The sequence below is a fragment of the Mauremys mutica genome, chromosome 1 (assembly GCF_020497125.1).
Source record: "Mauremys mutica isolate MM-2020 ecotype Southern chromosome 1, ASM2049712v1, whole genome shotgun sequence".
In the NCBI taxonomy this organism is placed as follows: Eukaryota; Metazoa; Chordata; order Testudines; family Geoemydidae; genus Mauremys; species Mauremys mutica.
In genome coordinates this window covers 300509006-300518990 of record NC_059072.1, presented here as the reverse complement: position 1 = coordinate 300518990, position 9985 = coordinate 300509006, and the positions used below count along the sequence as shown (strand labels likewise).

The window sequence follows — 9985 nt, the reverse complement described above, 5'->3', positions numbered from 1 at the left end:
AACATTGTATTTAAATTATTAGACTGACTTTTTTTCATATATCATTACAGCATTCTCTGTATAAACATGTTTCACAATAGGTACTTTTGGGAAAAAAGGCTTAAAAGATTAGAGATAAGCTGAGGTGATGTAATTCAATAAATTCCTCTGTATTCAGGCTAGATACCAATTAGTTCTGATTCTTCCTTAATTTCCATCAGGTTAAAGAAAAGATGGCTTTGAATTTGATAAAGATTATTTGCTTCTACACTGCTGTGCTTTAGTAATTCTCAACTATATTTTAACCTGCCACTAGGGTACTGGATATATGCATGTTTAGCTCTGTGTGATCCTGAATTATCTTCTCAAAATATACTTTATTAAAGAGATGAGTATTTGTACTGATATCTTTGTAACAAACCAAACCCTCTGGTTCTAATCACAAAAGAATTTAATAGCCAGTGGTCTAATAATAATATGCAATAACATGACATTAAAACATATCTTATTTGTATGCTTTGGCTCACATGATTAACTTTGGTTCTGTTTCAAGGAACGATTATAAAACTAAAAAAGAAAAATAATCCCTGCCCTTCAGATTCATTTCTCAAACAAATATATCCGTTCCTTCTTAATGGCTTCAGTTCCTGGTGTTTAAATCTTGAAGCTATTGTACTTGATAACATGTGCTCATTAAACCTCCAGAATGTGCATGCATTTGAGAAATGCAAATTGTTTCCAGCCTTTATAGGAATCTGCACTAAGGATAAAGCCATGCAGAAGTTGTTTATTGCACAGGGAAAACAAATCTGAAGGAGCAAAACTTTTCAAGGTCTTGTAAAAGTTTATGTTCCCATTAGAACAAACCTTATCACCACTTGCTGCATTACATTTGGGGAGTTTGAAGCAGCTTCCCTGTGGTTTCATTTGTTCTGGAAACATGCTAATGGTAGTTTCATGATTAGTGTTTGTGATTATGGAGTGTATAGAATGAGATCTGGAATAGACTTTAGAGGGCAACGAAATTCTAAATTGTATAGCCAAATAACTCACAACAGTGTTATTACTCTTGTAACTTTCTCTGAGTGGGAGTTGGAACAGGAAGGAAAGGGAAGCAGTTTGATGATCTTGTAGGTTTAAGCCTTGCCAAGGTTCAGCCACTGGTGCAGCAGCTGGACTAATACTTGGTCAAAACCCTGGTGTAGGACCAATTTTAAATGGTGCTGTGTGCCATATGTGCAGCTTACCCCACTTTGAAATTGGGGCTAAACTGCACCCCTGCAAGTTCTCCTGAATCAAGGTGAGCTCTATACGGTAGGGATGAGATTCTGTGCTGCCTCCTAGAGCACCTATTCCCGCACCAGGTTCTGAGAGGGGGTTCCTTTTAGAGGGCAATCTGCGGCTGTCTTGCTCGGTTCCTCCGCTGGTGGAAAGCCTTCCCTCCACCCCAATCCCTCCAGCCAGATCCGGGGCTTTTAGAGCAGATTTGCGTGAAGGGACAGGGCTGGAATGAGAATAGCAGCCTAAGGAATTTCATCAGTGCAGCTACTCCACTTTTAGCTGAAATCCCAGTACAGACAAGGGTGCACAGCCAAATTCTGATGCCCTTACTCACTTTGAGTAGCAATTTACACTGTGAGCAGACACGAAGAAATGAGACGACTTGGGGAGCAAACTGCTACTCACTGTGATTTAGGATGTTAGAATCCAGCTCTTATCTGTTTATTATATGATGTTAAGTAGAAGATAACCACGTGGGCGTTGCAGTTCTATTAGAGCGTATTTGGCCACTCCAAGTTTAGGCATCGTTTACAGTTAAACTACCCCTTCCGTCTCGTTATTTTGTTTTCTCTTGCAAAGGTTTAAATCCTGTTTAACGGATTTTATTCCCCAACAATTTGGCGAAAATTAGTGTATCATGGGCTTTTGTTTCAGAAACAAAAGTGAACTCTCTGGGCAGAAGGGTTTTGTTTTGACTCCCCCCACCCCCCAAAAAAACCAACACCATCATGTGGTTTTACTAAACTGAACAAGAGGAACAAATTGCTGCTTTCCTCGCTTGCATTCACTCACGCTTTGCCCTGTCTGCAGCGTTGTTTTTGCTGTATTTTGATTTTTTTAAAGCTCCTGCAGAGGTCCCCATAAGGTTCCTAGACTCACCTTTTGTCAGGGTGTATGCTGGCAAATTTGAAAGCAAGCGTATCATTCCCACAAAACTTTTGATGTGAAGATCGATTTGTTTAACCTCACCCAAGTCTAACAAAATGTAACGTGTGTGTTTCAGCAGTTCAGGGTTGTAAACACAGCATGCTAAAGCCAGATGCCTAAAAGGGACACATCATACAGTTTCTCTGTTAGCTCGCCTGTCACTCAACCGGTGCAGCGTTGATCTTGCCTCAGAAAATGTCTCTTTCCTTCAACTCCAAATGTCCTTCGTTAATACAGAATGCTTTGTTTTAATACGATTGTTTATTATAGCAGTAGTCATAAGTAATAACAAAATCCCAACAGAAACGCAACATAGCACTCTCCCTTCGTTAGGTCAAGCATGCACTGATCATTTACATATTATGGAGGACTGGTGTGATTATAAAATCGGTCTAGTAGCAGCTAACAAAAATATGTACTTCTGCCTGATATACTAAATTTATGAAAAATAAGGCCAAGATGTCATACTCATTGATATCTTTGGCACCCTAGCTGCTAAAGCATAATAACCAAAAGCACATCTTGAAAATGAAACTATAGTACTTGGGTCAACAGTGGGTTAGTAGAATTTAATTTTCTATAAGATGCAAGAAAAACATTGAACATTCAGATCATCAGCCGATGAGAGATGCATGGCATGGAACTTACAGTAGAAAAGGAATATTCAGTACTCCTATAAAAAGAGTGTTCAAAAATAATGTTGACAATATTGATCTGATCAGAAACATACAAGCAGAAAACCCCCAAAGTAACCCCTCTCCCACATACATACACAAAATCAACCATAGACACAAATGAATTCTAGAAATAAGGCAGAATGCCTTCACGGTGTCACTTGGTTTCAAGTATCAGAGGGGTAGCCGTGTTAGTCTGGTTCTGTAGAAGCAGCAAAGAATCCTGTGGCACCTTATAGACTAACAGACGTTTTGCAGCATGAGCTTTCGTGGGTGAATACCCACTTCTTCGGATGCAAGTCTGTTAGTCTATAAGGTGCCACAGGATTCTTTGCTACTTGGTTTCAGTTATTTATTTGAAATTTCTACCTGATTTTTGGACTCCATTGATCTCTTTAGCACAGTTGATAAGTTACGGGTTTTTTTAGTGTGCACGGAAGAAGAAGAATTTCTGGAGTAGCAAGACCCTACTGATATGCAGCGATGCTAATGTACATCAGAAAACCATACACTTTTTCATCACCACTTTGTTAACAATGGTTAGAACTGTTAACAAGGTGACACTTTGGCACAGTCAGGGAACTTGACACCTAACGATTTGTTGCCACCCGGCATTTGGGCAGATGGTTTCATTCCCTTTGAGCCTCCCATTTTTCAAACCACTCGCAGCTTCCTCCGTGCAAGGACTTTTAACATATTCTCATGGCAATATTTTTATGAGCGTGCGCACGCGCATACACTCACATCTTAATCATAAACCATACAACCAAAACATCACTGGAAACCCCCTCGCTTCTTTCTTCCACCACCTAAGGAGACAGTATTGGGACTAAGAGTTGGTGGGCTTCCTGCCTGGTCTCTTGAAAGCTTAATCCCAGGAGTTTCTCACTGATCAGCCCTGATGAATATTAAGCGAGGTGGAAGAAAAGGAGTAATTCATATTCTTTAACTCATAAAAAATATCGCAAGGACTAATTATGTTGCCTACATGGATACACCACAAGTAACTGCTAATGTGGGAATTCCTGTCATCATCATTCTTCCCCCTAGCTTCAGCCTACCGCGCCACCCCGCTTTATTTCTACAGATGTATGTGTTTGGTTTTTTAATATAATGTTTGTATAAGCACATTCTTAAATGTATTACAAGGGAAAGTCCTCTGCTTTTGTACAACTGAAGTGCAAGTTAGTGGGGGGAAAACTTTAGTCGCCAAGTTTGCTGCAGAACAGAGCAATGTGTTTGCACACGTGTAATTGACATATTGTTCGTTTCTTGGGGGAATGTCCCACTGAGTCCATGCAGGGGACACTATGACACGGGTGTCCCCAGGGATCAGAGGATTGGTCAGGGAAGATGCTGATTTGCATACTCTTATCTATATAACCTCTGGGGAAGGGCGGAGAGAGCAAAAAGGCAAGCTGTAGCCTGGGGCATGCACAGCTACTTAAAGACTCTTGGCACCAATTACACAGCGGAGAGGTTCTGATGGCCGGAGTGTGTTTAAACGGGGGGCAGTGATCAGTCTGTGCATTCAGGAGTGGGGGCTTTTGGTCTGTTTCTAATCTGGCATCTTTAAAGCTTCTACAACACAACGTGCCAGTGGCTTTTTTGAGGGCTGCGTGGTAGGATCTCAGAGGTTATGTCTCCTGATCTCACGTTGTCCAGAGCGGGACTAAGCTCTCTGCTGCTGTGTCTCCTGGTCGCAGAGTGCCTGGCTGAGATGGTCAGGTACCACACCTACGAGGAAGACGCCCCCGGTACAGTCATTGGGGTGCTGTGGGACGATTTGCAGTCCCGCTCTGGGGACAGACCCCTCGGCAGTTTCCGGCTGATGGAGCAGTTCAGCAACAGCTCGCTGGTCCGGGTGCGGGAGGGCGACGGGCAGCTGAGCATCGGCGAGGAAGGGATCGACCGGGAGCGGCTGTGCGGCCAGTCCCTCCAGTGCGTCCTGGCTTTCGACGTGGTGAGCTTCTGGCAGGAGCAGTACCGGCTGGTGCACGTGGAGCTGGAGGTGCGGGACATCAACGACAACGCGCCGCGCTTCCCCCAGGCGCACATCCCGCTCGAGGTGTCCGAGAGCGCCGCGCCCGGCACCCGCCTGCCGCTGGAGATCGCCGTGGACCCGGACGTGGGCTCCAACTCCATCCAGAGCTTCCAGCTCTCGCGCAACAGCCACTTCGGCATCGAGGCGCAGCCGCGGGCGGACGGCGGGAAAAGCGCCGAGCTGGTGCTGCTGCAGGAGCTGGACCGCGAGACCCAGGCCGCCTACAGCCTGGAGCTGGTGGCCCGGGACGGCGGCAGCCCGGCCCGCGCGGGCACGGCCACGGTGAGCGTCCGGGTGCTGGACGCCAACGACAACAGCCCGGCCTTCCCGCAGGGCTCGGTCACGGTGGAGCTGGGCGAGGACGCGCCGCGGGGCTCCCTGCTGCTGGACCTGGACGCGGCCGATCCCGACGAGGGGCCCAACGGGGAGATCGTCTACGGCTTCGGCAGCCAGGTGCCGGCCGAGGCGCGGCGGCTCTTCCGGCTGGACCCGCTCTCGGGCCGCCTGACGCTGGAGGGGCCGGTGGATTACGAGCGGCAGCGGACCTACGAGCTGGACGTGCAGGCGCAGGACCGGGGCGCCAGCCCCCTGGCGGCCACGTGCAAAGTCATCGTGCGCCTGGCCGACGTGAACGACAACGCGCCGGGCATCAGCGTCAGCCCCCTGAGCGGCGCCCCCGCCGGCGCCGGGGTGGCCTACGTCAGCGAGGCGGCGGCGCGCGACAGCTTCGTGGCGCTGGTCAGCACCTCGGACAGGGACTCGGGCCCCAACGGGCAGGTGCGCTGCGCCCTCTACGGGCACGAGCACTTCGCGCTGCAGCGCGCCTACGCCGACAGCTACGTGCTCGTCACCGCCGCGCCGCTGGACCGCGAGCGCATCCCCGAGTACAACCTGACCCTGGTGGCCGAGGACCTGGGCTCGCCGCCCTTCAAGACCGTCCGGCAGTACACGGTGCGCGTGAGCGACGAGAACGACAACGCGCCGCTCTTCGCCAAGCCCGTCTACGAGGTGGCGGTGCTGGAGAACAACCCGCCGGGCGCCTACCTGGCCACCGTGGTGGCCCGCGACCCCGACCTGGGCCGCAACGGGAAGGTGCTTTACCGGCTGCTGGAGACACAGCGCCCGGGCGGCGGCCCCGGGTCCGCGCTGGTCTCCGTGGATCCCCGCAGCGGGTCCGTCCGCGCCCGGCAGCCCCTGGACTGCGAGGAGCTGCCGCTGGTGGAGGCGGAGATCGAAGCCTGCGACGGGGGCGCCCCGCAGCGGTGCCAGCGGGCCCGCCTCAGGCTCCGGGTGGTGGATCAGAACGACAACGCCCCGGTCCTCACCGCCCCGCCGCTGGCCAACGGCTCCGCCGAGCTGCCGCTGCCCGCCAGCGCCCCCGCCGGGTACCTGATCGCCCGCTTCGCGGCCAGCGACGCGGACCAAGGCGCGAACTCCGAGCTCTCCTACTCCCTCCTGGGCGGCGCCCACCCGCTGGTCGCCCTGAACCGGGACACCGGGGAGCTGGCCCTGCGGAGGGGGCTGCACGGAGGGGCCGCGGGAGCCGCCTTCCCGCTCGTCGTCGCTGTCCACGACGGCGGGAGGCCGTCGCTGTCCTGCACAGCCGCCGTTCGGCTCGTTCCCACGGACACACTCCCCTCTAGCGTGGAGATCGTGGTCGTACAGCCCTCGGCGGAGGAGCTGCAGCTGCAGCCCAGCCTGGACCTCTCCGTGGTCCTCATCGCTGTGCTGGCCGGAGGCTGCGGCTTGCTGCTGATCGCTATCATCGCCGTGGCCTCCACCTGCAGGAGGAGCAAGAGTCACTTCCACCCTGGGCCCGAAGAGCAGGGGAGAGGCAGGGAAGCCAGGCTGCTGAAGGGCTCAGGCTCCCAGGCAGGGAGCTCCTCCCCAGGCCAGGCAGACCCCTGCCAGCTCTCTGTTACCACTGAGTCTGTTAACCCCAGTGACACTTCCGAGGCCGAGGAGAGCAGCAGAGAGTCCTTGTGTCATTCTGCCCAAAAGAGGAAAGCCAGGAGCAGAGACTCCCAGGTAAGCACACCTGATTCCCTTTCAGCAGTTCTGCAATGAATTCATCCTTTCAACTCCCAAGAATCTGTAGTAAGCGCTTGACACAACATTCCATGAGGTCACTTAGCCAATTCAGTTTGATTCATATCTGGACATTTTTTGTGATAGGAGAACTAGATCTGTTTGCTTGTAGACAGACAAGCATACTGGACTGGGAGTCTGAAGATCTGATTTCTGGCTCTGCCACTGGTTTACTGCCTGTATTTCACCTCTCTGTATCTCAGTTTCCTTATCTGTAGAACAGAAATAAGTGTACGTACCCACCTTTGTAAAGTGCTTTGAGATCTACACATGAAAAGGGTTCTATCACAGCTAAGTATTATTATAGAGATATGTGTGTTTTTGTTGATATATATTGGCTATGGTTTATTTCTGTTTGTTGTAATTATTATTATTTCTATTTATTTGATATGTTAGAATCATATTATCCATCCCCTTGAAGTAAACATTCTGTTTAAATTATTGTTGGGCCATTTTTATATTGAGAAATGCAAAAGTATTAACATAGCTATTTCTTCCTTTTGTCAGGGTCAAGCTCTTGTTCCTTTTCATCCCCCGTGTCTTTGGCAGGAGCGAGAATCTGCTCTGAGTTTAAGGTAAAGTAGTGTTTTTCACACATTTAATATTTTTGGACATATACAGAATTTCATATTTAGGCAGAGTATGGAAAAGACAATACACTAATGGTTTCCTTTTGCTTTCAGCTCCCATTCAACTCCTGATCAGTGTAGTGTGAAAGACAGTGGAAAAGGAGATAGCGAGTTTAATGATAGTGATTCTGATATCAGTGGGGAGGGGTTAAAGAAGCCACCTTCACAGTCAGCTGAAAAGCAAGTTGGTAAGTATAAATTTAACTTCAAACTCTTCAGGACAACATGTATAAAAAGATAGTTGAACTATGATGTTGTCCCTTCAAATGTATCTAGTATTAACAAAGACTGTAACATTAGACTGTACACTTTTTGGGGCAGAGATCATGGGATTTGAATCACCACTGCAGTAATGATCAATGAAGTTACACAGGCATGAAACTGGAATGACCCAGTGGAGAATCAGGTCTTCTAGTCTTAATTTGCCAAAATGTGACTGTGATTTTTGGGTCTTCAATTTTAAGGTACCTAACTTAGCACACTTTAAAGGGGCCTGATTTTCAGAAAGTGCTGATTCCACACTTTATGGTGTCTCAAGTGGAGCATCCTAAAACTCAGACACCCAAAATCATTTGTCACGTTTGAAATTTTAGGCCTCCCGTCTTCATATTTTTTTCTGTAACAAATACAATATATTTACAGTTAAATTGCTCCTTGTCGAATCCCTTTGCCATTACTAAAGCCCTGATCTTGGAAACACTTGAACTCAAATTGGGTACAGTTACTCATATGTGTAAGTGTTTCTTTCTAGGATCCAAGCCTACTTTTAGGACATGATGTTGCTCCCATTGAAATGCATGGGAATCTGCCCTTTAACCAAGCACAGAAGTGTGGATATGTTTTTCTTGATATATAAAGCTCTTTTTGGTAGAAATAAACACATCTAATTGCATAATGCTGGTGAAAGTTATGGGAATTTGATATTTCACTTCTGACAGAACATATTAGATCACTATTCCAGAAAAAAAAGTGTGATTGTTAAAACATTACTTCTCTTCCAGGTACTGCAGCCTGTACAGATGGACAGACTTACAAGGAAACAGAAAGATATTGTAGATTTTATGTCCACCAGTCCCAAACAAGCAAAACCATCCCATTACATTATGAAAATGATTATACGATTGCATATTCTACACCAATTTATCAGCCCATCCTTCAGCTCGGGAAGCCCAATTTTCTTCCACAACAGCCAAAGCTGAAAGAGTATCAAGTTAATATTCCTAAAACTGAAAGACTACAAAGTGTATGTGAAAGAGTTCTAAGTGATGGGCCAGCAATGCCACCAACCACTCTGTCAAGACAATATAAAGGATTAAATCACCCTCCACAGAACACTTTACTCCCAAATGCCTCTGAAGTAGCAACATCATTCTGACATAGCAATGTAAAGACATCCAAAACTGTCATAGGAATGGACTAAATGTGTTTGTGTTTATGTGTAAATGTTACCAGCTGAGATGTGTAAATGAAATCCCACCCAAAAATCAAATATAACTTTGAATTATGGCAAAAGCAATCAATGTCTAGACAAATCATCCTTCTAAATTTGTCCTGTATATTTACCAAAGAGTCAAAATAAAAAACAAATCATATTAAAGGACATAGTTACTGCTGCTAAAGAAGGATGAGGGAAAGCAAAGATTTATGTTTTATATTGAAACAATGTAAATAAAAAGCGTAGATCTAGATGTACATTTAAAAGCTAAACGTGTACCTGTATCTGTTCTGTTTCTTATTAAATACTTATTTCCTGATTTATCAGACAATCCATTTGTTACGTTTGTGTTAGCTGTCAAATAATAAATTCAAATTTAGGCTGCAATCCTGTAACTGGAAAGAGGCAGGCAGACCCCTTTTGTCCATGAGGTAAGAGAGAAGCCTTAGGGTATGTCTACACTAAAATTAAAAACCCACAGCTGCCATGTATCAGCTGACTTGGGCTCATGGGGCTCAGGCTAATGGGCAGTTTAATTGTGGTGTAGATGTTCAGGCTTGGATTGGAGCCCGGGCTCGGATTGGAGCCCGGGCTCCGGAACCCTGCGAGGGGGTAGAGTCCAAGTGGTCAGGCTCCAGCTTCAGTCTACACCACAATTAAACTGCCCTTTAGCCCAAGCCTGTGAGCCCAAGTCAGCTGGCATGGGCCAACTGCGGGTGACTAATTGCAGTGCAGACACTCTCAGGAGTGTGAGTAAAGGCTTTAGTCATGGGCTCTTAATAAATAATCAGGAAGAATATCTATGTTGAAGGACTGAGTAGTTCAGGGTAATGAAGAGCCATTCTAATCTGGTTGGGGATACTGATGTTAAAAAAATCACACTCTCATTGGCTGGTTGGGCCTTTTGGACGATGCCACAGCTGTATCT

The 9985-nt window shown here is 47.3% G+C and overlaps 1 protein-coding gene across 1 annotated transcript; it reads left to right on the top strand.

The window, feature by feature from the left end:
• Nucleotides 1-4262: 4262 nt before the first annotated feature.
• LOC123368008 (protocadherin-8-like) lies at nucleotides 4263-9247 on the top strand. Its single transcript, XM_045012439.1, has 4 exons — nucleotides 4263-6933; nucleotides 7501-7568; nucleotides 7677-7810; nucleotides 8624-9247. The coding sequence occupies exons 1-4, from the start codon at nucleotides 4501-4503 to the stop codon at nucleotides 8995-8997; spliced, it is 3009 nt and encodes a 1002-aa protein (XP_044868374.1). The 5' UTR covers nucleotides 4263-4500; the 3' UTR covers nucleotides 8998-9247.
• Nucleotides 9248-9985: the final 738 nt, after the last annotated feature.

Coding starts and splice junctions, on each gene's coding strand:
- LOC123368008 (XM_045012439.1), top strand. CDS start 4,501: ATGTCTCCTGATCTCACGTTGTCCAGAGCGGGACTAAGCTCTCTGCTG. Junction 6,934..7,500: donor CCAGGAGCAGAGACTCCCAG/GTAAGCACACCT, acceptor TCCTTTTGTCAG/GGTCAAGCTCTTGTTCCTTT. Junction 7,569..7,676: donor GAATCTGCTCTGAGTTTAAG/GTAAAGTAGTGT, acceptor TTTTGCTTTCAG/CTCCCATTCAACTCCTGATC.